General features: G+C 29.7%; 2 protein-coding genes across 3 annotated transcripts; one reads left to right on the plus strand and one right to left on the minus strand.

Annotated features, from left to right (window-relative positions):
• Positions 1 to 726: 726 nt before the first annotated feature.
• On the minus strand, positions 727 to 4,762 carry LOC110671322 (elongator complex protein 6). The gene is made up of 5 exons (XM_021833748.2): positions 4,441 to 4,762; positions 3,084 to 3,156; positions 2,542 to 2,747; positions 2,282 to 2,428; positions 727 to 1,285 (listed from the first exon to the last, which is right to left on the minus strand). Exons 1-5 carry the CDS (start codon positions 4,681 to 4,683, stop codon positions 1,163 to 1,165), a joined length of 792 nt encoding a protein of 263 aa, XP_021689440.2. The 5' UTR covers positions 4,684 to 4,762; the 3' UTR covers positions 727 to 1,162.
• A 7,979-nt stretch (positions 4,763 to 12,741) lies between these two features.
• Positions 12,742 to 27,919, plus strand: LOC110671304 (probable serine/threonine-protein kinase PBL7). Of its 2 annotated transcripts, XM_021833725.2 has the most exons (6): positions 12,742 to 12,932; positions 13,993 to 14,186; positions 25,540 to 25,729; positions 26,003 to 26,041; positions 26,190 to 26,581; positions 27,181 to 27,919. In XM_021833725.2, the coding sequence occupies exons 1-6, from the start codon at positions 12,842 to 12,844 to the stop codon at positions 27,442 to 27,444; spliced, it is 1,170 nt and encodes a 389-aa protein (XP_021689417.1). In that variant the 5' UTR covers positions 12,742 to 12,841; the 3' UTR covers positions 27,445 to 27,919. The 2 variants fall into 2 exon arrangements, with proteins under 2 accessions (XP_021689417.1, XP_021689418.1); XM_021833726.2 differs by lacking the exon at positions 26,003 to 26,041.
• The last annotated feature ends 2 nt before the right edge of the window (positions 27,920 to 27,921 follow it).

The following is a 27,921-nucleotide window of genomic DNA, read 5'->3' on the forward strand; positions in this document are numbered from 1 at the left end:
TGGCAAGGAGAAACAACCGAAAAATCTGACTGAAGAAGGCTTCACGCGCCCGCGGGTGATTAGGGGCGCACCCTTCTGACGGCATGTGAGGCCACACGCCTTATAAGATGACGGTGATGCTTCAAGCGAGCGCCGACAACTTGGGTTCTTCCTCCTTGAGTGGGCAATGACACTTACCTCTCTCAATAGACCTGCTTTTTAGGCTTCTCACACAAACCTTAACTTTTCTGGTACTGTTCACGCTAAGAAAAGTTGGTTTAGCTCTGATACCATGTTGAAATCAAAGAAAATTAAATATTTCTATATGTATTTCACTATCTGAATTGATTTACATTATTCTAATTTATACACAAAGACTAAAACCTAAATAGAAAAAAAAATTAAGGCTAATAAATACAAATATTCCTAATTTACAGCTAATGCACTAATTAAGGGATTCTAACATTTTGAAGTGTACATATATATATATAAGCAATCTTGCTTTTGTTTTAACAAAGCAACCATTATTGAATGTGTAGCTTAAGATTAGAAAAGAGCTTGAACCTTTTTCTTTTGACCTTTCACCAGACTATTTCAGCTTAATTCCTGGATGTGATACGAGTGCCACCTTGTTTAGCACCATTACTCCCATTCTCAAAGTAAAATCCTTTCTACAAACACTACTTTCAATCCTACTATATAATTCTGATCCAAGAGAATTTTCATTAGATGCATAAAACATCAAGATTAGCGAACAATAACTCTTCAATGCTTGATAGTTCCGAAATGAAGATTACCATGAAATCAATAACGATACGCAGATTTTAAAGAGTTCCAGATTTGCATTCAAATCTAGTTCAGTTCAGTAGCTGTCTATGAAACTAATAAAATCAGAGACTGATCAACAGTCACACACCTGCAATTCAGCAAGTCCACCAGTGTTGACTTATGCCATTTCATTTCTTTAAGTTGGTTACAAAAATGAAAACCAATAGATTCCAGCCATTCAAGCCCCCAGCGTTTTTCTCTTTCTTGGTGGAAGATATCATCTGTCCTCCTGTAATTGTCATTGCTAGACACGTCTCCAACACGAAATGAATACGGAATTTCTTTGCAGCACTGTCGGTAAGGATTCTGTTCTCCTCAATTTGTAGTCACTCCAGAAAGGGATTTGTCTGGCCCCTTAACTTCGACTCCCAGGATAGAAGTATTCAACACTATTTTCCTTGACCATGAAATGGAAATTGCTTATCTTGTTCTTTAAGTTCCCTTTCCCAATGCTAATTCCTGTGTTCAAAACTGTCAACTGCAACAAAGAAGAGTTGAGGGAAAATGTTAATATAGAACTTAGAAACAGCTTGTCATCACATGAAATCTAATTTAGAATATAATTTGCTTTCTTAAACCATTAGATCAAAGTAATATGTACTCTTTTTAAGTTTGAGAAGATGCTACCACACCTGACCTATGCTTGTCTTGAAGCATCTAATCATAAATACAAAACAATTGGAAATATGAAACCAAAGATCAGTGCTACAATTTAAAATGACATTCTTGCAACAATCACATACTGACTTGCTTGTATTTTGATGAAACCACAATACTAGCATCTGGTAGAAAGAATGGCATGATAAGTTTCCAAAAGAATACAAGGACAACTAAAAAAATTCAACAGCAAAACAGTAAAACACATCAAGAATACGAAAGCAATTGTGCGTTCTTTTTCAATTTCGTCTTTTTTCTATTTTTGAGAAGTAAAACACATCATGTAGTTGTATGAATGTTCATAAGAACACAACTACATGATATAGGAAAATCAGCAAGAGCAAGTTCAAGCTAATTAAAGACTAATATTTCTTATTAGTCTATCACGTTGAGGAACTGACCCAAAACATACCCAATGGTCATACCAGAGAATAGAGATATATGAGCAAAAACTTGGACATATGCTATGGTTAAAACTACTAAATGAATCTCCTTTGCTAGCATTATCCTTGCTGCAAAACAAGTATAACATATTTACAGCCAAAATGACAGTTTGGAAACAGAACAGAAAGTGCCAAACTAAATTAGATTTTCAACAATACTGAAGATAAGCACTTTTCTCCTTTTTGTGAGGCCATGAATTCGATCACAGCACAATCAACACAAAACCAGTGAAATAAAAAAAAAAAAAAAAAAAAAAAAAAGGGGCATACTAAATTAACTTTATTTTTATTTGATTATTTCCATCTTACCAACTTAGACAAGCAGCAAACTATTTCTAATAATAGAATATGGCCACTGAAATATGATACCATACCTGCCCATGCACATCAGCTGCCAAACCAGTGGCCAAAGGTTGTGTCTTTATTAAAACATCTGCAAGGTACTCCATCTGTAGTATGAATACAGGCCTCTCCATACTTGAATATATATCCTCATGGTTAAGTATTACTAATGAACAACTCTGTGAGAAGAACAAGGAAACAAGAAACACTATATTACTCAACAAAAAATAAACAAGCAGTTAGAATTATGGGAAAGGGTTAACAAAGGGAGTACTGCCATAAAATTTCTTACAAAATCTGATGTTAGAGTGTGACAATAATGCAGGAAGTCTAATACATGATCTGAAGAGCCATAAGCAGCCACCTCCATAAGAGAAACATCATCTATCATGACGGTGACATGGTTCTTGTAGATTTCAGGTAGGGCACATATAATTTTTTGCATTTTTCCATACAATGCAGCAAATCCACCTTCACTAGTTTTTCCTTCATTTCCATCTGGTCAAGAATAAAATTCAAAAGGACTCCTAGTCATGACATCATTCCCAACAAAAACACGTTTGGTTCGATCTCTCTCTTATCATGGTTCATGACAAGTTTTCAATTAAGAAGGGTAACAACATCCCAAGAGAGAAAGAGAAAAAAAATCCTACCATAAAAATAAGACCAAAAAAGGAATAATGTTAAAATTTTAAAAAATTAAAAAAAAAAAGATATTTGAGTAACTTTGACAAATTAATAAGGACCCTGCAATTTTCTCGCATTGCATCATATTAAACAAACTTATATCATGATCAAGAACGTCAAACCAAAACCAATACCTGATTTTCTCACCTGGACACTGTAGCATAAGCATGTCCAAGAAAAAGAATCTGCTATTATCCCTTTGTGAAACTAGATTGCAACCCTGATAAAACAACACACTTCAATATATCATGATGAATAAATTAAAATAGAATAGAGGGTCAATTAGATCATAAGAAACATGAATTGAAATTATTTTTTTTTTTTTAAATAAGTCACACTTATCTTACTTTAAATTTAAACTTGGTCCGATTTTAACCATATTATTATCACCAAATCAAGCAACAAGGGAAAAAGAAAAAGGAGAAATTACTAATAAAAACATGTAAACATTGATAAAAGGAGTTGGTTAAAGAAAACAAAGATTATACTATCACTTTAATATAGTAATACTGTTACTGCAAGTAATGTTATCAAACATACATCAATGCGGCCATGAATGGAATCATTTAGATAAAGTGATCAACCAATCACCCAAAATCCCAAATGCTTGGTTTAAAAGGAAAAGTGATTCGGTAACTTCACAAGGAACATATGTTGGAGACATGGTTGATTATAAAAGTTCGACCTGTGAAATTAAATGGTCAGTTTAGAGTTTTGCCAATTTATTTTTTCCAGTAAGCTACACTGCATTATAACAGAAAAAAATAGTGGTGTTGCTATTACAATTACATGAGAAATATATAATGAGGAGCACCAAGGGCATTTTCTCCCTTCAAAAATAAAAATGATCCATTTACAGTTTATAAATTCAAAATTGCTTAAGGCAATTAAAAGACAATATAAAGATAAATAAGTAAAAATTGTAAAGAAAGATTTTAGACATTGCACCAGGAGCTTCATTCTCTCAAACTTGCAGATATGTGCTAATGACCAAAAGAACTCCAAAAGCATCTTCTCAAACTAAACTCAGAATACCCAACACATCATCAAAGGAAGAATCTCCCTAGAAATCCATGAATTCTATGAAGTGAGAACAAAACACAATGCTTCCACAAATTCACTGCCTCTCACTTTTACAGTGTTTTTTGGTTTTTTTTTAAAGGGCCCCCTGGCAATTCCATATAATTTAACACCACAGCATTTTCTATCCTGAGCAATGTTAAGGTCTTCCACACCAGATAACATATAAAGTGAATTATATCCCATGACCAAAGCGAATTAAGTTACCAACCCATGATGATTTCAGCTGAAATCATCCATTGGCCCTGTCAAAGCCACTTTCCTAATTAAACATATCTAACCATCTCACTCATCATAAACCACCAGATTCAATGAGAGAAAACAAACATCCTCTAAATCCTAACTCCATTTCCTAATCTTACATTCCAATAAAGCAGACAATATCACGTATATAACAGATAAGAGAGAGAGAGAGAGAGAGTACGAGTTTGCGGAGAATACGATCGTAGTGCGAGAAGGCGCGAGAGAATGCGAGGAATATGATAATATTGGAAGAATTGGGAAAGAGAATTCGCTTTACGAGATGGTGAAGCACGAAGGAACCACTCGTCTCGACGCAATCCTCTATTAGAAGCAGTTTCCCCCTCAAAGGCCATGGATCTGTCTGCTGCTCCAAACCCAATGCCTCATCCAACAGATTCAAACTTCGTTTCTCCATTGCTACCATCAATTCCCTTCCCCCACTTTTTTGTTATGGTTTAGGGTTTTTGGCCGCGAGCTATAATCAAAAATTTCACCTATGTATTATTTTTTAGCTTTTTTATATTATTAAAATAACTAAAAATAAACAATTTATAGTATAATGATTTTTCTTTAAATCTAGAAAATATTAAACTTTTTATTTAAATTTTATAATTTCTAAAATATTTTTTCTCATTTTATTATTTTTTAATTTTGTAAATTAATTTAATAATTATCAAGATTATATTAAAAATGTTGTTTGACAAACAACAATAACAACATTTTCTATGAAATTTTATTATAATAAATTAAACTTTTTAATCCATTTTTTTATACATAATTCTTACTTAAACTTTATATCATATTATTTAAAATTTCTACAATATTATTCATATTTAAAATGCTAAAATTTCCCATATAATCAATTTTAAGTTACCATATAAATAAATAAAACTAAAATTTATATATTTTTTTAATTAATTTTTTCTGCAATATACATTAAGCGTTATTATAAGAGGGGAAAAGCTCCATCAAAACCTCGATTTACTATTGTTTATTATAGATTAATTATATTTTTTATTTTTTATTTAGTTAATTATTATTTATAAAATTGTATATTTAATTAAAATGAAGTATAAATAGGATTATGAGTTTTAAATTTTTATAAATATTAAATTAATTTAAATAATAAAATATATTTATGATTAATTTAAAAAATAAATTGCATTTTTAATAAAATCAAAGTTCCCTTCTCACATTTCCATATAACTAGTATGTATTTTACACGTGTTACACGTGATCAACATTTGTTATATACGTATTTGTGATTTGATTTTTTTTTATATGAATTTTTTTCATAAAAAAATTATATTACCTAAAAAAAAATTTGGTGAAAATTAAAAGTCTTTCTTATCACATTAGAATTCTTATTCAAAAAAAAAAACAATTATCTCGATATTTAAATGGGTTATTATTTTTAAACTTAATTTTATAAAAAAATTTAAATATTTATTTAAATAATGCATTTACAAATTGTAATACATTAATACATAAAATATTTAAGTAAATTAGGATACTTTTAATAAGATGTCTATTTCTCTTAACATATATTGATTAATTTGAATTTTAATTAGATAATAAAATTTTTTATAAAATTATATTTCATAATAAAATAGGATTTGAATTTAAGCGGAAAAATAATCTAACTGATCAAATTAAAAATTTGTTTAAATAATATTTAATTCTTATATTATTTTTTAATCAATTAAAATAAAATAAATTTATAATTTAAAGCATCAATATGTAATTTAAAAGTACAAAATAAAAAAATATTGAAATTCTTATTTTTTTATACAATCATATTGTACTAATTATTGAGTTAATAATACACGATATGAAACTCTTATATCAATTTTAATATATAAAAATTATAAACAATTAAATTAATTCTAATCAAGTTTAAATTTATAACTTTCATTTAAATATTATTAAATTCATTGTTACACTTTATCCTAATACAATAAAAATTTTAGAATTAATAATTTTTTTATTTTATTTTAAATATATTAATTTTCAATTAAAATAATGAGTATACTATATTTGGTATCCAAAATAAATTTAGACCTAAAAATAATTATTTTAAAATTTTATAATATCTGAATTAGTATTAGAATTTTATTAATATTATAATAGAATTATTAAAAAAAGGATTTGACTAATATATTTTTCAAAGAAAAAAAAATACTATGTAATTGGCTATATTTGTATAGGCTAAGAATGCTTGTAAATTAAAACACATTAATTTTTTTTATTTTTGGTTATAGAAGTTTTATTATTAAAATTTTAATTTCCTAATTATAAGTAAAACTCAAATCTAAGTATGAATAGGGCCTTGGAAGTTAAGCCAAATAAGGTTATATAAATAAGTAGGCTTATTATAAATAATTGAAATTAAAAATTTTATGATATAAATAATTAAATAATTAATTAAATAGTAGTAATATTATAATTATTAAAAATATTATAAAGGAAATAATTATTAATTATTATAAATAAATTGATTGTTTTAAAATATATTTATGCTTATAAACTTAAAATAGAATTTTAATAGAAAAAATTTCTTTTCAACGATTTCATTAACTTAATTATTTTTTTTAATTTGTTAATATCTTTTTTTCAATGATTTGATATTTATTTATTTATTTCAATTTTTTGACATCATAAAAATAAAAAAAAAATCCTACCTATTTTAAAACTACTTTTAGTTTTCAATATTTAATTAAATTTAATTTTCTTATTAGTATAATTAATTTTAAACTACACAACCAATTAAATTTAGTCCTTCATTGTTATAACACTAAATTACTATAGTATTTTGAGCAAACTCAATGTTCTTACTTCTCACATTTATATATTATATAGACTATATATTAATTATATTTTTTTTCATTTATTAAATTATTATTTTAATTAGTTACTTCTTATAAAATTTTATATTTAATTGAAATTAAGTAGAAGTAGTACTTAAAATTTTAAACTTATACGACATTTAAAATTAAGAATTTTAAATTTATATAAATATTAAAATTAATTTAAATAATAAAAATGTAATTGTAATTGATTTGAAGAATAAATGGCATTTTGGCAAAGGCAATATTTTCTTTTTTCATATTTATATATAGTATAGATTATGTGAAAAAACAAGTAAACCTTTTTTTGGATGATAACAATAATTTAAATCTTAACTTTAATTGAAAATTATGTTATATTTCTACATTTTTTTTTAATTCATTAAAATTTTCACTTTTAAAGTATGTAAGAATTACACTATTTTAAAATTATGAAAATAAAATTTCTTAAAAATTTTTCAAATAAAGCAGGTGGAGACTATTCTTATTATGGTAAAATAATAATTTTAAAACATTACGAAGCACGTGAAAAAGAAATAAGATTTTTTTAATGTCCAAATTATAGAATAAAATTAACTAAGTTTATTGATAAAATGAATTAAGGTTGTTAAAATTGAAAATCTCATTTTTATCAATTGGATAAATATATCAAAATCACTAAAATTAAAATTATTCAAATAATTTCAATATATATATATATATATAATAAGCTATGTTGAAGCAATGAAATCATTAATTTTCTATGATGGAAATCAAGGTAAAGATAATTTCTTATTACTATTTTTTTTCATTTATAATCAAATATTTTAATTAAAATTTATTTTATAAATTTCAATAATTTTTTTAAAATATTACTATAAATTGGTGTTAGAATAATTATTGTTATTAAAAATTTATATTGTAATATTAAAAAAAAAACTTTATAATATAATTTTGGTATTTGTAAAAGTGATAATTTAAATTTTTCTTATTTGAGTTACTAAAATATTTTAATTTTTATTTTTCTATTAATTCGATTAATAATATATAATTAAAAATTTTTATATTAAATAAAAGCATAAGGTCAAAACTCTCGCTTAATAAATAAATAAATAAATAAAATAAAATAATTTAAAATTTTTAAATTTATTTATTTATATATAGCATGTTAAATTTTCCTTTAAAGTAGCTACATAATGTCTTTTAAAAAATGCTTTTTTCTTTAAAATCGTCACGTAACACCATAAATGATTAATTAAATAGTATTTATTAAATAAAATAAATAATTCTTAGTAGTTTATATTTTTAATTTAACTAAATATTAATTATATTAAATATTAAATTATAACTTCCATAAAAATTATGTATTTATATTATGTTCATTAGTAAAAATTATTATATTATGACATTTTTTAAAAATAATTTTAATCATTAATAAAAGAGATTTTTTTTAAATTATTTAAAGAAAATTTGTTTAGAATTTTTTTTTCCAATTAAGTTTAAATTATTTTTCTGAATAAACAATATTTTAAAGAGTAACAATAGAAATTATCATTAACTTATATATAAAAAAGTTAAATAAGCTATTTTTAATTAGTTACACTAAAATTAATTAAAAATGTAATACTAAAAAAAGTAAAAAAATTATAAAATTAAATTAATTAAGAGACAAATTTTAATGAAATTTAATTTAATAATAATAATAATTTAACATTATTTAAAAGGTCAAATTAACTAAAAAATAAAATTTAGATTATAATTAATATATTAAATTAAAAAAATAAAAATTATATATTACTACCATCCAAATTCAAGTGAAAGTATGATGTTATAAATATTCTAATATTTTTTTTAAATATATATGTCATTCAATAGTTATTTAACAAATTGAACAATAGTTAATAAATTACTAAACAGAATTTTTTTTTCTAATAATTTCTATCATAGATATAAATAATCTTAATTAAAATTTAAAACTCTTTTGCTTCTTACTTTTTATAAATATAAATAACCTTAATTTAAATTTATTCATTTCAATTCCTATCAAAGATTTTAGTTTTATTTTTTAGTCATGATAATTTATATATATTTTTTTTATATATGCATGACTTTTAGTACAAATTAACTAGAGATTTATTACGAGTCTTATTTTATTTTTTTAACTTGATCTTTCTGCAGACATAAACTCAATTCAACTCAACTAAACTTTTATCCAAAAAAATTTGGGGTCGACATTCGTTTTCTCCACTCTAAACGATTTTGAGTTAAATCCTTAAAAATGTGTAATGCTTATAGGTCATGTTGTACTAGTATCCTCCAAGTCAATTTAGATCTACTCTTTTTTTTTTTCTTTCTATCATCTAATCTAATGTGCTCTACTTGTCTAACTGGAACCTCCGTTTGTTTACGCTTCACGTGACAAAACCACCTTAATCTCTCTTTTTTTAACTTATCCTTAATTGGCACCACTCCTACCTTTTTTTTAATACACTCATTACGGATTTTATCTAGTATAATATGACCACTCATCCACCTTAACATTCTCATCTCCGCAACTCTTATCTTAGAAGCATACGACTCATTCAGTGCCTAATAGTCACTACCATATAACTCTTATCTTCCTGCAAACATATATTCTCAAATATATTTCTATAGTTTTTATAATTTTCTATATTATTTTCCTTTATTTTAAGGGAGATTCTACCTTAAATTTATTTTTCATAAAGTAAAATTTACTTTAGTAATAACTATCATGGGATGAATTAATAATTTATAATCTAATAGTGAAAATAATAAAATAAAAATAAAATAAATTACAAATGATATCTTAATAGCCTTTTAAATATTTTTTACTCCATCAGAATTCTTGTTGTGTTCACGTGAAGTCTTAAATTCTTATTAGACTTTATCCTAATGCAATAAAAATTTTAGAATTAATTATTTTTTATTTTTATTTTATTTTAAATATATTAATTTTTAATTAAAATAGTGAGTATAATAGATTTGGTATCCGAAATAAATTTAGACCTAAAAATAATTATTTTAAAATTAACTTAGAATAATTTATATTAAAAAAAAAATCAATCTTACAGTTTTTTTTTACATTTTTTTTATTTTTAAAATTAATAATTTTTTTATTTTTTATTTTTAACCTTATATCAAAAATAAATTAAAAAAAGAAACCCAAAGGAAATTACTATATCATTTAATTTAGGAAGTAACATTAAGTAATTCAAGTTACATGAAAATTTTATCTCATTTGAATCATATTGCCAATAAAACTCTTCAACATTTACAATAACAACATCAAGAACACATAACACTCTTGAAACAAACATATATTTCTTAATTTCAATTAATAAAAAAACTCTTTGCTTCAATAGATCTATTAAAAGTTAAATATTTAAAATTTATTTTATTTTATATAAACAGAAAAAACAAAATGGCACTTAAAAAAAATATTTTTTTTCACCAATCGAATAAATAAAAATAATATAGAGATAGTTTAGAACATTAGATTTATTTCGATTATAAATTTTAAAAAATTTTCATGTGTTATATATCGTAGAAGTCTCATTAAATCCGGACTTTTATATATAAATATAAAATTTTACGATATCTGAATTAGTGTTAGAATTTTATTAGTATTATAATAGGATTATTAAAAGACAGTATAAAATTAATATATTTTTTGAAAAAAAATATACTACGTATTTGACTATATTTATATAAGCTAATATATATTATTTTTTAAAAATATATTTATGCTTATAAACATAAACTAGATTTTTAATAAAAATTTTTTTTTTCAACGATTTTATTAACTTAATTATTTTTTTTAATTTTTTAATATATTTTTTTTCAACGATTTTATACTCATTTACTTTTTTTAATTTTTGGATATCATAAAAATAAAAAATCCTACCTATTTTAAAATTACTTTTAGTTTTCAATATTTAATTAAATTTAATTTCTTATTAGTATAATTAATTTTAAATTACACAACTAATTAAATTTAGTCCTTCATTATTATAACACTAAATTACTATGACATTTTGGATAAACACGATATTCTTACTTTCCACATTTATATATTATATAGATTATAGATTAATTATATTTTTTATTTAAATTTTGTAACTACTCATTTCATATGATAAGAAAATCTCTTAAAATCAATTTAAATTTAAGACTCTTGTGCTTCTTACTTTTTATAAATATAAATAACCTTAATTTAAATTTATTCATTTCAATTCCTATTATAGATTTTTATTTTTTTTAGTCACGCTGATTTATATATATATTTTTTTCATTTATATCCACGACTTTTAATACAAATTGACTAGAGATTTATTACAAGCCTTATTAATTTTTTTTTTTAACTTAATCTCCTTTTGCTGACATACATTTCTCAAATATATTTCTATATTTTTAATAATTTTCTATATTATTTTCCTTTCTTTTAAGGGAGATTCTACCCTAATTTTGATATCTTAATAGCCTTTTAAATTTTTTTTACTCCATCAAAATTCTTATTGTGTTCACATGAAGTCTTAAATTTGAATTCTCATCGAAGCAATTGAAAAAAAAAAAAAAAAAAACTTATAGTGTAGCCGACAAGCATGGTAGATTCTCTCGCAGCAAGGAAAAGAAAGCTAAAACGCAGCCGTATCGGTGTAAGACGACGCTACGACAACGATCAATTACCGCTTTTACGTTTCCATAAACCTTTATGAAAATATACTTTTTATTTTTATAATAATATTACTACTCAAAATCTTCTTTCGTCTAAATGATTTATTAATTATTTCTAAAGCAAAAACCATAAGACACGGTTTTATTAAAAGTTTTTCAAACCCTCGATTGTGCCGCTAAATGTTAGTTGGCGATACAATTTTAAAAAATAATTATAATATTAATACCCTTAAATTTTATTAAAAAAATTTCATGATATTCTAAAATATTTCAATTCTTTTTCAAAATTAATTAAATTTAGGGGTAAATTTATATATTTTTTTAATTATAATATTATTTTTTAAAGCAAATGAGAAGATAATGATAATATATATATAGTCTTTTTAAAAAGGAGTAGGTGCAAATATTAATTAAAAAAGAAAAATTATTAAAATATAAATAATAATACTTATTAAAATATAAAAATAATTAAAGAGTAGGTGCTCTCCATATTACCACATGTTATCACTAATGATGCTTGGCTTTTAATCAAGGAATTTCCGCAGATGGATTTGCTCAGATAACATTATGCTTATAGATATTTGTGTTCCAACCCCAAAAATCTTCTTTTTTTTGACCTTTTGTAAATTATTTTTTTTATTACAAATTAAAATGAAAAATTATGACTTCACCAAAAATTATATATATATATATAAAAGTAAAATATTCTCATATTTAATAACTCACCACTCTCACAATTTATTATTTATATTTTATAATTAATAAAAATAATTAATTTATGCACTATTAAATATGTATTTAGTTGTTAAACTACTACAACTAAATAACATCTTCAATTTAAGGGAAAATTATAAAAATATAGGAAGTTTGGGGTACGATTTATAATTTGTTAAGACACAAGGGCATTGTTGCAAAAAGACAGAAGAGTGAGACAGATGTATACAATTCATTACAAGAATAGCCCTCTGTCGTGAGTTCAACTCTCTCTCAGTGTTTGGTCTGTTTTTGCTATCTCTCTCTGCTTTGCAGTGATACTCATTGAAGTGAGAAAGAGAACAAGTGATGGGCTGGTTTCCCTGTGCTGGGAAGTCAAGCAAAAATGCGAAGAAGACTCTGAAGAAGAGGCCTGATGATCAGATCCCATCATCTTCAGGTATTTCATTGAAAACAAATTTAGAAACATACTATCATGCTTTTAAAAATCTAGTCTTTATCCCTACCTCAGACAGTAGCGATTTGTATTCATTCTTGGGCTAATTTCAATGCGCTTGTGCTCTTTAAAGATGATAAGAAAATGAGTCATTTTCATAATTGCGTGAATCAGTCTTTTCTGGGTTTGGAATAATTATTGATCTGGAATGGAACTAGAGTATATAATTTGAGAAAGTTGTTCTTCATTGATGCACGTTTAATTGTTGCTTTAGGGTAACGTGGGGATGTTTAGTTTTTGCTCAACTTAACAACTGAGCTACTTGGATTGTGTGTAAGTTTTAGACTGGTTTTAGAATCTTTGCTATTACTACTACGTACTGAGGTCCATTCAGTGTTCAATTACCTTCAATAATTTCTCACAATGTAAAATTCCAGAAGCCCTATACCAATAGTTTATGAAGCCGATATTTTTTATATTTATTTTTTTTTTGTCCATGTTGATTGATTAATCATTGATTGATTTATTGTAAATTTGTAATATCGGTGGATTTGTTAATTTGCTATGTTGTCAGCTCAATCACTTGCATTCTATCTGAAACCCAGATTTTTTAGAAGCTAAAACTTTTATGTATTTAGCAAATGTTTATAGTTAATTATTGTTATGATGGTTGGTGAAGGTTGAATTTATTTTAATTTTAAGTAATTGATTGAAATGCACAGCCTCTTACTTTGAATGAGTATGTTAGATTTTCACATAATAGGAAACTATTCATAGTTCCATTACTGCTGCATGATTAGTGGTGCTTATGGAAGCAATATGCAACACTAATAATGAAGATTGGTTGTTTTCTTGACTTATGGTATTAGAAAATCCAAGCTTAAATCTTTCCTGACTGTTTGTTTGTCTTTTGTGGTTCTTTTTTTTCTAAACTATGAATGATGGCATAAAACTTCCTCAGTTGTTAAACTGCATTTAAACTTTGCTGACGTATTTGTATTCTTTTCACATTCATTTATTGGTAGCACAAATTGCAACATTTTTTTTTCTGGTTATTGCCTAGCTAAAACAAGGCCAAATTTGGTGCTGGATGTGAAGAAGGAGACCTCTACAGATGGAGGCTCTGATCAAATTGCAGTACATACATTTACGTTTCGTGAATTGGCTGCTGCAACAAAGAATTTCAGGGCTGATTGTCTTTTGGGTGAAGGTGGTTTTGGCCAAGTATATAAAGGGAGATTGGAAAGTACCAATCAGGTTAGTTAAACATTTTAGATTTTACTTGTTGCAAGAAAATATATTTACTACTCTCTCCATCCCATTAAGATAGGTTTACTTCTATTTTCACATGGATTAATAAAATGTAGTTAGTATAGTTAAAGCAACAAATATTGTTTAGTCTTTTCCTAATATACGACAGAGGGAGTATTTTACTTTATTATTATATGTATTTTTGTCTTGAATTACTCTTAGGAAAATTTATTTTGGGGTAATCTATAAAAGGATCTTTCAAAAAAATTTTCTTCCCTTTGGCTGCCCATAGGGTCCGCAAAACAATCCAAACTACTTGAATTTGGCTTGTTAAAATACTGATTCGAGATTGTTAGGCAAATCAACTGTGAACCAAGCGTGATCATTAATTCAAGCTTGATTGATTTTATTGAATAATCTCAAATAACTATAAGCTCGGCTCGAAAGCTCATGAGCAGCTCAACATTAATTTTCACATAAATAATTTTAACATAAAAATCGCTATGCATTGTTAAATAAAAATAACATTAAATCATTTAATTTTGGTTAGCTTGTTAAGCTGTGAACAAGGTCAAGTGTGTTCAAAAAATTAATAAAGCAAGCTTGAATAGAAAATTGAGCTTGATTTAGGCTCGAGCTCAAAACAAATATAAACAAATCAAACAACTCAAATTTGAGCACCATTGCTCAACTTGGCTTGGCTTGATTACAACTTTAGTTGCCTATCAAAATATTTCTCATGTTCCAAAAAGAGTGATATTAGAGGACGAACAAACACTCATGTTCTAAAGAAATAAAGAAATAGAAAAATGACATAATGAACCAAATAAGAATAACTGACATTATTTACAAGACAAAGCTAACCTCATTTGGAGAACTCAACCATGTTGGTTGACATTTTCATATTTTATTTTCTACTATAAAGTTTCAATCGCAATGCGCACTTAGTTGATTGGGGTTCCTTTGTCTACACAATCAAAACATTTTTCATGTTTCTCCAAAAGATTAATATTAGGGGAACAAAAGGTGTTGTGCTTGTAGGCTTACGAAGAAATAAGTAAATAGATGCAAATAGAAAGTGACATAATGGCTCCTAGAAACTGACGTTGCTATTACTTAAAAGGCGAAGTAAATCTTATATGTACATGACTCATATTTCAGCTTTTGACATTATACTAAACTGCTACCTCGTATGCCATCGCAATTGTTGCTTAGGTGCATATAATAGCTCTGCATTGCCACTACTTCTATTATGCCACCTTAACCTCTGTAAACAGTTTGCCAAAAGATTGTCACCGAGTTGTTATACCTGTAGCAACGTTGCAACTATGGCCATATGGCCCCACATTGTATCATGATTGTTATCCCTTGCCACTAACATCTTGAGAAATTACTTTTTTCACCTTTTTTCCGCTTGCTAAGGTTAGTCTTGAATGCCAAAATCAACATCAGCACCTCGCTGTGGTGCCTGCCAATATTCTTGCTATCATAGCTGCTAACTCTATAGAAGGCATTTTTGCTACAATCAGTGTTATCAAGGCGAAAGGCGACACTAAGGCGATAGAGTACTCTATGGCCTTAGGCGAGAGGCGAGGCGAGAGCCTTTTTGAAGTAAGGCGTCATAACCTTAACTGTTTAAATTTTATATATATATATATATATATATTTTAAATAGTTGATAGGTAAAAAAACATATTAAAAAGAAAAAAAAAATATTATTTACACTATGTTTATATCTAAAATAAGAGAAATTGAAAATAGTGCATACCTGTATTTTCAGCTTAAGTATAAGATACAAGTGAAAGTATAAGACTGTAAAATTAAAATATATAGCATAAGTAAAAACACACATAACAATAAGAGATATTAAAAAAAGAAATAGTTCATACCTAAATTTTCAGCAGATGTATATGATAAAAGTGATGCTATAAAATTATACATAATAAATAAAAAATTGGAAACAAGTCATAAGTCACATAATAGAAAATGTAAATTATAGAAGTTCAGACTTTAATACATAAAAATAAGTTGTAAGTCATAATAGACAAAATGCAAGAAGTACATAAAAAACTTATAACTAAAACTACTCATCATCAAGATTTTCAAAATTATCTTCATTTTCAACAACGGCCATCACAAATTCTTCTTCCTCTTCATCATCATCAACTTGCGAAGAGGATGCACCTCTCATTGCACGAGGCCTTCGAAATGGAGTTTCAACTGGTGTTGATCTTGCAGCCGATCTCGATTCATAACGAGATTCAGAAACTCCAGCTGCTGTACCAACATCACCGCAGGTCAACACGTCATTCATGAAAACAAGAGAATCATCATCATCATCTCCATCGCTTTTTTCTAATTCACCAAGCAACCACTCATTACTTTCATCAATATTTGCCAAATCAACAGGTGTTGTGATATCTCCAAAAGTGTGTTAGCGTAGCAACGCTCTATTGTACTTCACATATACCAAATTGTCCAAGCGTTCTTGAAATAGCCGATTTCTTTTCTTGTTATGAAGTTGTCATTTATTTTACAGTAACAAATAAGTTAAACTTCAAACTCAAAAGGCTTAAGATAAAATAACAAATTAAGAAATATATATATATATATATATATATATATATATATATATATATATATATTACTTACATGCTCAAATACACTCCAATTTCTTTCGCAACCACTTGCACTACATGTGAGACTCAGAACCTTTACAGCAAACTTTTGTAGGTTTGGAGTTGAAGAACCATATGTTTTCCACCAAGCAGCTATCAAAATATAGAACCAATGATTGTTAAATTCATGATATAAATTAATAAATGAGAAAAATGAAAAATTAATAAGAATTAAATTAATAACCTGGAGATTTGGTTGTTCTTCCTCTAATAGCAGAAAGAAAACCAAAGGTCCCTGCAGCTGCCTTGTATCTCTCAATTTCATCAAAAATCATGTCAACTTTTGCTGAATTTTTTTCCATTTTATGAATGCATGAAAGCAATCCTCTATTGACCTCTTCATCATATTCAATTCTATCTTATTTAGATAAAAAAATTCAGGATTCAAAAAGTATCCGGCAGCATGCAAAGGACGATGCAATTGAAGTGACCATCTCGCATCAATAATCTCAAAAATGCTCTTGTATTTCTCTTCATTGTCATTGAGTGAGTTGGCAATGGCTTCTTTAGCCCTATCTATGGCTTCATAAATATATCGTATAGCTAGTTTTTTTTCATTATCAATAAGTCGAAGCACACGAACAAGAGGACCGGAAACCTTAAGAGCATAAACAACATGATTCTAGAAGGCAGGACTCAAAACCATCCTTTCACACTTTTTGCCTTTCACCTCTTTAGTCCATTTACTAGTTGTCAAACTTTCCGAAGTAAACATTTTTCTAATGTTGGCTTTTTGAAGATGAATCCTTCCCAGTGTAATAAAAGCAGTAGCAAATCTAGTTTGCCCTGGCCTTAGCAATTCTACTTCATTAGTAAACTTCCTCAACATATTTAGAACTCCTAAAGAGCCATATATGAAATCAGTAAGCTCAACAACTTTGCGGAATGTTTCTTTGAAAACACGGATCTTAAAGATATCCTCCAACATCAAATCTATACAATGGGCTCCACATGGAGTCCAGTATAGATGAGGAAAATTTGCTTCCAATATTCTCCCTGTCATAAACAAGTAGGAAAATTAATTCCATTGATAATAAAAATAAAATGATGTTTTTTTAGTGATAAAAAAAATTAAATAAAAGTTTTACCTGCTGCAACATTATTTGATGCATTATTTGTAATAACTTGAACTACTTTTTCGGGATCAATTTCCATCAATTCTTTCTCAATCAAACTAGCCAACAATGCTGCTGTCTTTGATTCATCACTTGTATCAACTGATTTAATAAATACACTTCCCTTTGGACTATTAGCCAAGAAATTAATCAAGGTTCTCCCTTTTCTATCCGTCCATCCATCACACATCAATGCACATCCATAATTTTCCCATTCTTGTTTATGAGACTCGAGAAGATCATTTATGATTTGCACTTCTTTGTTAAGTAACCGAACTCTAACCTCATGAAAACTTGGAGGTTTCATTTCTCTCCCATAATTTCCAATTGCTCGAATCATTTCCCCAAAGCTATCATAATTCACAGCATTAAAAGCTATTCCCACATCATACATCCATCGTGTTATGGCAACACAAGCACGCTCTCTTAACTCTTTTTTAGCTGGACTATTTTCATCAATGGTAGTTTGCCTCATATTTTTTTCCCATAACAATAGGTCCAGCGTCTAGGTGAAAAATAACAGTCAATAGGCCCTCTACTACTTTGTGGTGGTAAAACTTTTGGTTTTTTTGAAGCACTAGTATTTGTAACCTCCAGTACTTGTCTTCTTCTTTCACTGCCAATTTCTTGCATCAACTCTTCCTCTTCCTCATTTTCATCTAATCCCAGTACTTCAACATCATCAAATTCAGGTGGTCTTTTCATATTCATAATTGATTTTTGCTCTCTTTTTTTAGCAGTGAATTCCTACATTTGATTCCTTACATCTTCTGGACATTTTGGACACTGAACTACATTTTTGTAACCTGCAAGCTGCAACAAGATGTTGCTTGATTCTATTAATTCCTTCTTTATAAACTTTCATACAGTACGTGCATTGAAGATCATTAGTATTATTTTCACTAATTTGAATTACATTTGCCCATCCTGGGTTCGTTCTTCTCCTACTAGCAGAAGATCCAGATGTATTATTCTTATCACCCATTTATAATCTAACAAAAAAATTAACAAGAATAAAAAATAAATAAATTAATAACAAATTAGCAATACCCAATATAAATTAAATAAGTAATTAACAAGAATGATAAGTAAAAAGTAAAACAGTAAACTAATTAACAACAAATTAACAATGCCCTTATAAATTAAACAATTAATTAATAAGAACAAAAAGTAAAATCATCAAATTAATAATAAATTAATAATACCATATAAAATAAACAACTAATTAACAACTAATGTCTAATTAACAAGACAAAAGTAAAACTAATTAATCTAACAACTAATTAACAATAATAAGAAGTAAAAAAATAAACTAATTAACAACAAAGTAATAATGTCCATATAAATTACACAATTGCTTACCAAGAACAAAAAGAAAATAATCAAATTAACAATAAATTAATAATACCCATATAAAATAAACATCTAATATCTAATTAACAAGAAAAAAGCAAAATTAATCAAACTAAAACTCATTAACAAAAATAACAAGGTAAACTAATTAATAACAAATTAACAATACCCATATAAATTAAACAATTAATTAAAAATAATAAGAAGATAAAAAATCAAATTAACAATAAATTAATAATACTCAACTCAACTAAGCCTTTATCCCAAAAATTTGGGGTCGGCTATATGGATTCGCTTTCTCCACTCTGAACGATTTTGGGTTAAATCCTCAGAAATGTGTAATGCTTCTAGGTCATGTTGTACTACTCTCCTCCAAGTCAATTTAGGTCTACCCCTTTTTTTCTTTCTATCCTCTAACCTAATGTGCTCTACTTGTCTAACTGGAGCCTCCGTATGTCTACGCTTCACATGACCAAACCACCTCAATCTCCCTTCTCTCAACTTATCTTCAATTGGCACCACTCCTACCTTTTCTCTAATACTCTCATTACGGACTTTATCTAGTCTAGTATGGCCATTCATCCACCTTAACATTCTCATCTCTACAACTCTTATCTTAGATGCATACGACTCTTTCAGTGCCCAACACTCACTACTATATAACATAGCCGGTCGTATGGCTGTACGGTAAAATTTTCCTTTTAATTTATTGAGAATCTTATGATCACATAAAACTCCCGTGGCCCGTCTCTACTTCAACCATCCAGCTTTAATCCTATGACTAACATCCTCCTCACATCTCCCATCTACTTGAAGGACTGAGCCTAGATATTTAAAGTGATTATTTTGGGGCAGTATCACTTCATTCAGACTAACTCCTTCCCTATCACCAGTTTGGCCTTCACTGAACTTGCAATGCATGTATTCTGTCTTCGTTCTACTTAACTTAAAACCCTTTGACTCTAAAGTACTTTTCCAAAGTTCTAGCTTTCTATTGACTCCTTCTCGTGTCTCATCTATCAAAACAATATCATCCGCAAACATCATGCACCAAGGAATACTCTCTTGTATATGTTTCGTCAGTTCATCTAAAACTAATATAAAAAGGTAAGGGCTTATGGCTGATCCTTGGTGTAATCCAATTGAGATCGGAAAATCTCTTGTGTCCTCTCCTACTGTGCGCACAATAGTAGTTGCTCCTTCATACATATCTTTCAATACTTGTATATACCTAATAGATACCCTCTTTTGTTCTAACACATTCCATAAGACCTCTCTTGGAACACTATCATAAGCCTTCTCCAAATCAATAAAAACCATGTGTAGATCTTTCTTCACATCTCTATATTTCTCCATCAAGCTTCTAATGAGAAAGATCGCTTCCATAGTTGAGCAATGGGCATGAAACCAAATTGATTGAGAGAGATAGAAGTATCATAACGTAGTCGATGCTCCACAACTCTCTCCCACAACTTCATAGTATGGCTCATGAGTTTAATTCCCCTATAGTTTGAGCAACTCTGTATGTCTCCCTTATTTTTAAAAATAGGTGCTAAAATACTCTTCCTCCATTCATCAGACATTTTCTTTGAGTTTAGAATCTTATTAAATAATTTAGTTAACCATGCCACTCCCATATCTCCTAAATACTTCCACACTTCAATTGGTATTTCATCGGGTCCACAGGCTTTATCCACTTTCATTCTCTTAAGTGCTTCCTTTACTTCTAAAGATCTAATCCTTCTAGTATAATTCATATTCTTTTCTATTCTATAATCTATATTTACGCTATTACCATTTTGACTATTATTAAAGAGATCATTAAAATAATTTCTCTATCTTTCTTTAATGTCTTCATCTTTCACCAACACTTTTCCTTCTTTATCCTTAATGCACCTAACTTGATTGAGATCTTGATATTTCCTCTCTCCTCCTTACTAATCTATAAATATCTTTCTTCCCTTCTTTAGTTCCAAGTTTCTCATATAACTTTTCAAAGGCCTGTGCTCTTGCTTGACTAACTGCCTTTTTTGCCTCTTTCTTTGCTATCTTGTACTGTTCATATGCCTCATTATTATCACATTTAGGTAATTTCTTATACCATTCCCTTTTTCTCTTCACTGCCTTTTGTACTTCCTCATTCCACCACCATCTCTCTTTTGAGGGTGGTCTATGTCCTTTAGACTCTCCAAGTACTTTTCTAACTACTTCTCTAATCTTTGATGCCATCTGTATCCACATATCATTAGCCTCCATATCCAGCTTCCATACTTCGGACTCGAGAAGCTCATTTTTGAACTTCATTTGCTTTACTCCTTTGAACTCCTACCACTTTGTTCGAGCTACAATATTTCTTCTGACCTCACTTGAATTGTTCCTAAACTTGACATCCAAGACCACCAACCGATGTTGACTTGTTAAAGCCTCTCCTAGAATGACCTTGCAATCCTTGCATAGAGCTCTATTTGTCTTCCTAGTTAAGAGGAAGTCGATTTGGCTTCTATGTTGCCCACTTTTGAAAGTCACTAAATGTGACTCTCTTTTTATAAAGTAGGTATTTGCTAGTATTAGGTCGTATGCCATAGCAAAATCCAGGATGCTTTTTCTCTCCTCATTTCGACTGCCAAAACCAAAACCTTCATGAACATTCTCATAACCTTGTCTATCACTTCCTACATGCCCATTCAAATCTCCACCAATGAAAACATTCTCTTAATTTGGTATGCTTTGCATTAAATCATCCATATCTTCCCAAAACCTTTGTTTACTCTCACTGTCTAGTCCTATTTGTGGGGCATAAGCGCTAACTATATTTATTGTTTCTCCGTCTAGTACTAGCTTTACTAGTATAATTCTATCTCCTACTCTTTTCACAGCTATTACTGCGTCTTTCAATGTCCTGTCTATGATTATGTCAACTCCGTTCTTGTTTTTCTCCTTTCTTGTAAACCACAGTTTGTACCTGAATTACCCACTTCCTTACTTTTCTCTCCTATCCATTTTTTAGTCTCCTGAATGCAAGCAATATTCACCTTTCTCCTTTCCAAGGTATCCACAAGCTCCATTAATTTTCCTGTAAGTGATCCAACATTCCAAGTACCAACCTTGATCCTCCTCCTTCCTAATTGGTCTCCTTTTATGATATCTTCTATTGTTTTCTATGTCTATCTTGTGTTCTGTTCCACTATTTATTCTACTATCTGTCCTATGGACTAACTTCTTTACCCACACCCGTCTATGATGTGGGAACCCTTGCTCACTTAACACCACACCCGGGCGTTGGCATGGCGCATCGCTTTCGGTGAACGCCCTACACCCTTGCATATTTCTCACTACACCCGGGCTCCGATGTAGCGCGTCGTTGGTAGAGGACGCCCCAACGTTTATGTCATTTGAATCCATATCATAGGGTGTGACGAAATTTTTACGCTGGTTGTCATCTACCGCAACTCTCCTCCTTTATCCGGGCTTGGGACCGGCTAAGCGCAAACTACTTAGGCGGAGTTAATAAATTAATAATACCTATATAAAATAAATAATTAATTAACAAATAATGTCTAATTAATAAGGTAAAAAGTAAAACTAATCAAATTGACAAGAATAACAAATAAAAATTAAACTAATTACCAACAAATCAACAATACCCATATTAATTAATCAACTAATTAAATAAGAATACAAAGTAAAATAATCAATTTACCAATGCCCATAAAATTTAAATAATTAATTATCAAGAATAAAAAATAAAATAATTAAATTAACAAATAAATAAATAATTAATAATAACTAATTAATAATAAGGAGAAGGAAAAAGAAAAAGAAAAAATAAAAAGGGATTGCTGAAAGAAGGAGAGGAGAGGGGGGAAAAAAAAGAAAAAATAAAAAAGAAGAAGAAGTTGAACAGAGGAAACAAAAAAGACGTGAGTAGAAGTGTTATATAAATACGTGAGACGTGAGAGAGATCGAACAGAGTAAAGAAGAAGAAGTCGTGAGAGAGAGAGATTGGAGCGAGGAAGAAAGAAGAAGAAGATAAGAGAGAGAGAGAGAGAGAGAGAGAGAGAGAGAGAGAGAGGGCGTACCTGTTCTGTATCGAAAGGAAGAGGGTCTGCAATGATCCGTCTTGTCGTCGTGAGTGGCTCTGCTGTCTTCGTGAGGTTGAGGAAAAACGCGGCTCTGCTGTCTTCGTGAAGAAGTGGTGTGGCTGCATCAGGTAAGTAAGTGGTAGGTTTATTGATTTTTTAATTAAAAAAAAAAAAAAAAACTTACTGTTGCTGTGAAGAGGCGTCGCCTCTCCCCTCTCCGGCCTTCTTTATCCTTAATGCATTTAACTTGATTGAGATCTTGACATTTTCTTTCTCTCCTCCTTGCTAATCTATAAATATCTTTCTCCCCTTCTTTAGTTCCAAGTTTCTCATATAACTTTTCAAAGACCTGTGCTCTTGCTTGACTAACTGTCTTTTTTGCCTTTTTTTTTGCTATCTTGTACTGTTCATATGCCTCATTATTATCACATTTAGGTAATTTCTTATACCATTCCCTTTTTCTCTTCACTGCCTTTTGTACTTCCTCATTCCACCACCATCTCTCTTTTGAGGGTGGTTTATGTCCTTTAGACTCTCCAAGTACTTTTCTAACTGCTTCTCTAATATTTGATGCCATCTGTATCCACATATCATTGGCCTCCATATCCAGCTTCCATACTTCGGACTCGAGAAGCTCATTTTTGAACTTCATTTGCTTTACTCCTTTGAACTCCCACCACTTTGTTCGAGTTACACTATTTCTTCTGGCCTTACTTGAATTGTTCCTAAACTTGACATCCAAGACCACCAACCAATGTTGACTTGTTAAAGCATCTCTTTGAATGACCTTGCAATCCTTGCATAGAGCTATATTTGTCTTCCTGGTTAAGAGGAAGTCGATTTGGCTTCTATGTTGCCCACTTTTGAAAGTCACTAAATGTGACTCTCTTTTTATAAAGTAGGTATTTGCTAGTATTAGGTCGTATGCCATAGTAAAATCCATGATGCTTTTTCCCTCCTTATTTCAACTGCCAAAACCAAAACCAAAACCTCCAGGAACATTCTCATAATCTTGTCTATCACTTCCTACATGTCCATTCAAATCTCCACCAATAAAAACATTCTCTTCATTCGGTGCTTTGCATTAAATCATCCATATCTTCCCAAAACCTTTGTTTACTCTCACTGTCTAGTCCTATTTGTGGGGCATAAGCACTAACTATATTTATTGTTTCTCCGTCTAGTACTAGCTTTACTAGTATAATTCTATCTCCTACTCTTTTCACAGCTATTACTGCGTCTTTCAATGTCCTATCTATGATTATGTCAACTACGTTCTTGTTTCTCTCCTTTCCTGTAAACCACAGTTTGTACCCTGAATTACCCACTTCCTTACTTTTCTCTCCTACCCATTTTTAAGTCTCCTGAATGCAAGCAATATTCTCCCTTCTCCTTTCCAAGGTATCCATAAGCTCCATTAATTTTCCTGTAAGTGATCCAACATTCCAAGTACTAACCATGATCCTCCTCCTATCCTGCTCCTTCCTAATTGGCCTCCTTCTATGATATCTTATATTATTTTCTATGTCTATCTTGTGTTCTGTTCTACTATCTGTCCTATGGACTAACTTCTTTATCCACACCTGTCCATGATGTGAGAACCCTTGCTCACTTAACACCACACCCCGGCGCCGACATGGCGTGTTGCTTTCGGTGAACGCCCTACACCCTTGCAAATTTCTCACTACACCCGGGCTCCGATGTAATGCGTCGTAAGTAGAAGACACCCCAACTTTTATATCATTTGAATCCATATCATAAGGTGTGACGAAATTTTTACGCTGGTTGTCACCTACCGCAACTCTACTCCTTTATCCGGATTTGGGACCGGCTAAGCGCAAATTACTTAGGCGGAGTTAAAATTAGAACTTTAGGATATAATTGAAAAAACACACAATGATATTTCAAACCATTAGCTTGTCCACTTTGAACTTGAACCATTATTGAGTATACTTTTTTTTGTTCTACTTGTTCCTTTTTTCTCTTTAAGCCACTGAGCTGCTGTGTTGCTCTTCTTCATCATGGGTATCTCAATCAATTATTAATATTAGCTTTTGATTTCTTTTTGATGCTGCATTTTGTATAATAGCATTGTGGTAAGATTTGAAACTTGTCCTTTGGTTTTATGTAGGTTGTAGCCATCAAGCAACTTGATCGTAATGGGCTCCAAGGAAACAGGGAGTTCCTTGTTGAAGTATTAATGTTGAGCTTACTTCACCATCCTAATCTTGTTAACTTGATTGGCTACTGTGCTGATGGAGATCAAAGACTTTTGGTTTATGAATACATGCCATTAGGATCTTTGGAAGACCATTTACATGGTATGTACATAAATTTTGATTTCTAGAACGACCATTAATTATTCATCTTGTGTATTGCACATGTCAGTGAAAGAGATTGTAGATTAGAAGAGCTTTGAACCATTGAAGTTTTCATGTATTAATTAATTGCTGATCACAGATTTGAACATCTTTGAACCATTTAAGTTTTCATGGACTAGTTGACTGCTGGATTTTTTTTATTCATTCATATCTTGGATATTGTTTAAAACTTACGTTCCAAATATCTAATCATACTTGTTTATTTTTTCTCAGTCATCCTGCCAACCATTGTACAGGAAGGATGGAAATATGGTGCTTAAGTATTCATGCTTATGTCCTTTGAAGTCTTATCCGATTGACTGCCTTCTCTTATTTAATTATTGCAGTAGTTATATATAACTTCATGTAGCTTCCTTTGATGTGTTTCGGTGATGTTTCTTTTATATGTTGTGTTTTTCAGACCTTCCACCTGATAAAAAACGACTTGATTGGAATACAAGAATGAAGATAGCTGCCGGTGCTGCAAAGGGCTTGGAGTATTTGCATGACAAAGCTAATCCCCCTGTTATATATCGTGATTTGAAATGCTCAAACATTTTACTTGGTGAAGGTTATCATCCGAAGCTCTCTGATTTTGGTTTAGCAAAAGTGGGTCCTGTTGGAGACAAAACCCATGTATCCACCAGAGTGATGGGAACCTATGGGTATTGTGCTCCTGAATATGCAATGACAGGTCAGCTTACACTTAAATCAGATGTATATAGCTTTGGTGTTGTTCTTCTTGAGATTATTACTGGAAGGAAAGCTATTGACAATTCAAGAGCTGCTGGGGAGCATAATCTCGTTGCATGGGTAAGATAGCTAAGTCTTCCCATGTGCTGCTGTTTTATATTTTCATTTTTGAAGATATTATTGATTGGAGTAAACCTAGCAATCCAATATCCATGAAAGTCTGACCAAATTTGGTCTTCTAATTTTATGTAAATTCTCAACATGGTTAGCTGTCAATCTATTACTGCATGCCTAAGGACTTCTTGACAAAGTTAGCCAGCAATCTTCTGCTACTCTTCAAAACTTTATGCTCAAACCATCAGATAGCTGTATTAACCTTTGCAGACCAGACTTAGCTGTTGTGAACTTGTGATATTTTTTGTGCAGCTCCCTTTGTTTTGGGCAAGAGGTCAATGATGTTATATACTAATTGCTCTCATTATAATTTTCTTGAATATCAAACAAAGGGTTCAGTTCATCAAGGGTGGAGAAAGATGGAGTTACATTCTACTAGGATAGAATTTTTTCTCCCCACAGTATTTGCAATGTTATTTTCTGTTCTAAGAATTCTGTGGAGAACTTCAGCGCAATAGCACATGATTTTTATGAGTAGAGAGGCTCTCTGAGGATCGAGTTAATGGAATCCAGTCTGATATTGGCATATTGCTCCTGTATTGCAGGCAAGGCCATTGTTCAAAGATCGAAGGAAGTTTTCACAGATGGCTGACCCATTATTACAAGGTCAATATCCAGTGAGGGGCTTGTACCAAGCTCTTGCTGTTGCTGCAATGTGTGTTCAGGAACAGCCTAATATGCGACCCCTTATAGCTGACGTAGTCACAGCCCTTACTTATCTTGCTTCCCAAATGTATGATCCTGAGACACAACCAGTCCAAGCCTATCGTCCAGGCTCATCCACTCCTAGAATTAGAAGGGAACAGTGAAGTTTGTAGCCAGTAAGATAAGGATTTAGCAGCAACAGTAATCTAAGAAGGGTCATTCCCTGGAAACCAATGATCAGATTGCTGTCACCTTCCAGGCTGTGGCTATACAGAATGCATTTTCTGAACAGATTTATTTACATGATTCAAGGATCATTGGATTGGAGTTTAGTTGGAGGCAATTGTCAGCTGCTGCAAACGCGTTACAACATTACCAGTTGATCGGATTTTGCATCTCTCCAGATAGCAGGTGCAATGAATACCCGAGAACATTCTGTTTTTTGCAGTAGAATCTTCAGTCTCTCCATTTTTCTTTTTCTTTTTTGGCCTTATTATTGATTATTATTTTTTTTTCCCATCTTCTTGCCTCTCTTTTACAAAAATTTTTTCATGTACATTTGAGCTTGGGGCTTTGTATCTATTATTCATATAGAAACTGATCCAACCTTCAAAGACCATCAGCTTTTGCTTGGTGTTACT

This window comes from Hevea brasiliensis, chromosome 8 (assembly GCF_030052815.1).
Source record: "Hevea brasiliensis isolate MT/VB/25A 57/8 chromosome 8, ASM3005281v1, whole genome shotgun sequence".
Taxonomy (NCBI): domain Eukaryota; kingdom Viridiplantae; phylum Streptophyta; class Magnoliopsida; order Malpighiales; family Euphorbiaceae; genus Hevea; species Hevea brasiliensis.

Bases quoted from the DNA above. Each gene is read 5' to 3' on its own strand.
- LOC110671304 (XM_021833725.2), top strand. From the start codon at position 12,842: ATGGGCTGGTTTCCCTGTGCTGGGAAGTCAAGCAAAAATGCGAAGAAG. The intron at 12,933-13,992 runs GTATTTCATTGA...GTTATTGCCTAG, and splicing joins TCAGATCCCATCATCTTCAG to CTAAAACAAGGCCAAATTTG. The intron at 25,730-26,002 runs GTATGTACATAA...ATTTTTTCTCAG, and splicing joins TTTGGAAGACCATTTACATG to TCATCCTGCCAACCATTGTA.
- LOC110671322 (XM_021833748.2), bottom strand. From the start codon at position 4,683: ATGGTAGCAATGGAGAAACGAAGTTTGAATCTGTTGGATGAGGCATTG. The intron at 3,157-4,440 runs GTACTCTCTCTC...TTGTTTTATCAG, and splicing joins ATCGTATTCTCCGCAAACTC to GGTTGCAATCTAGTTTCACA. The intron at 1,286-2,281 runs GTATGGTATCAT...TCTTTGTTGCAG, and splicing joins CAGCTGATGTGCATGGGCAG to TTGACAGTTTTGAACACAGG.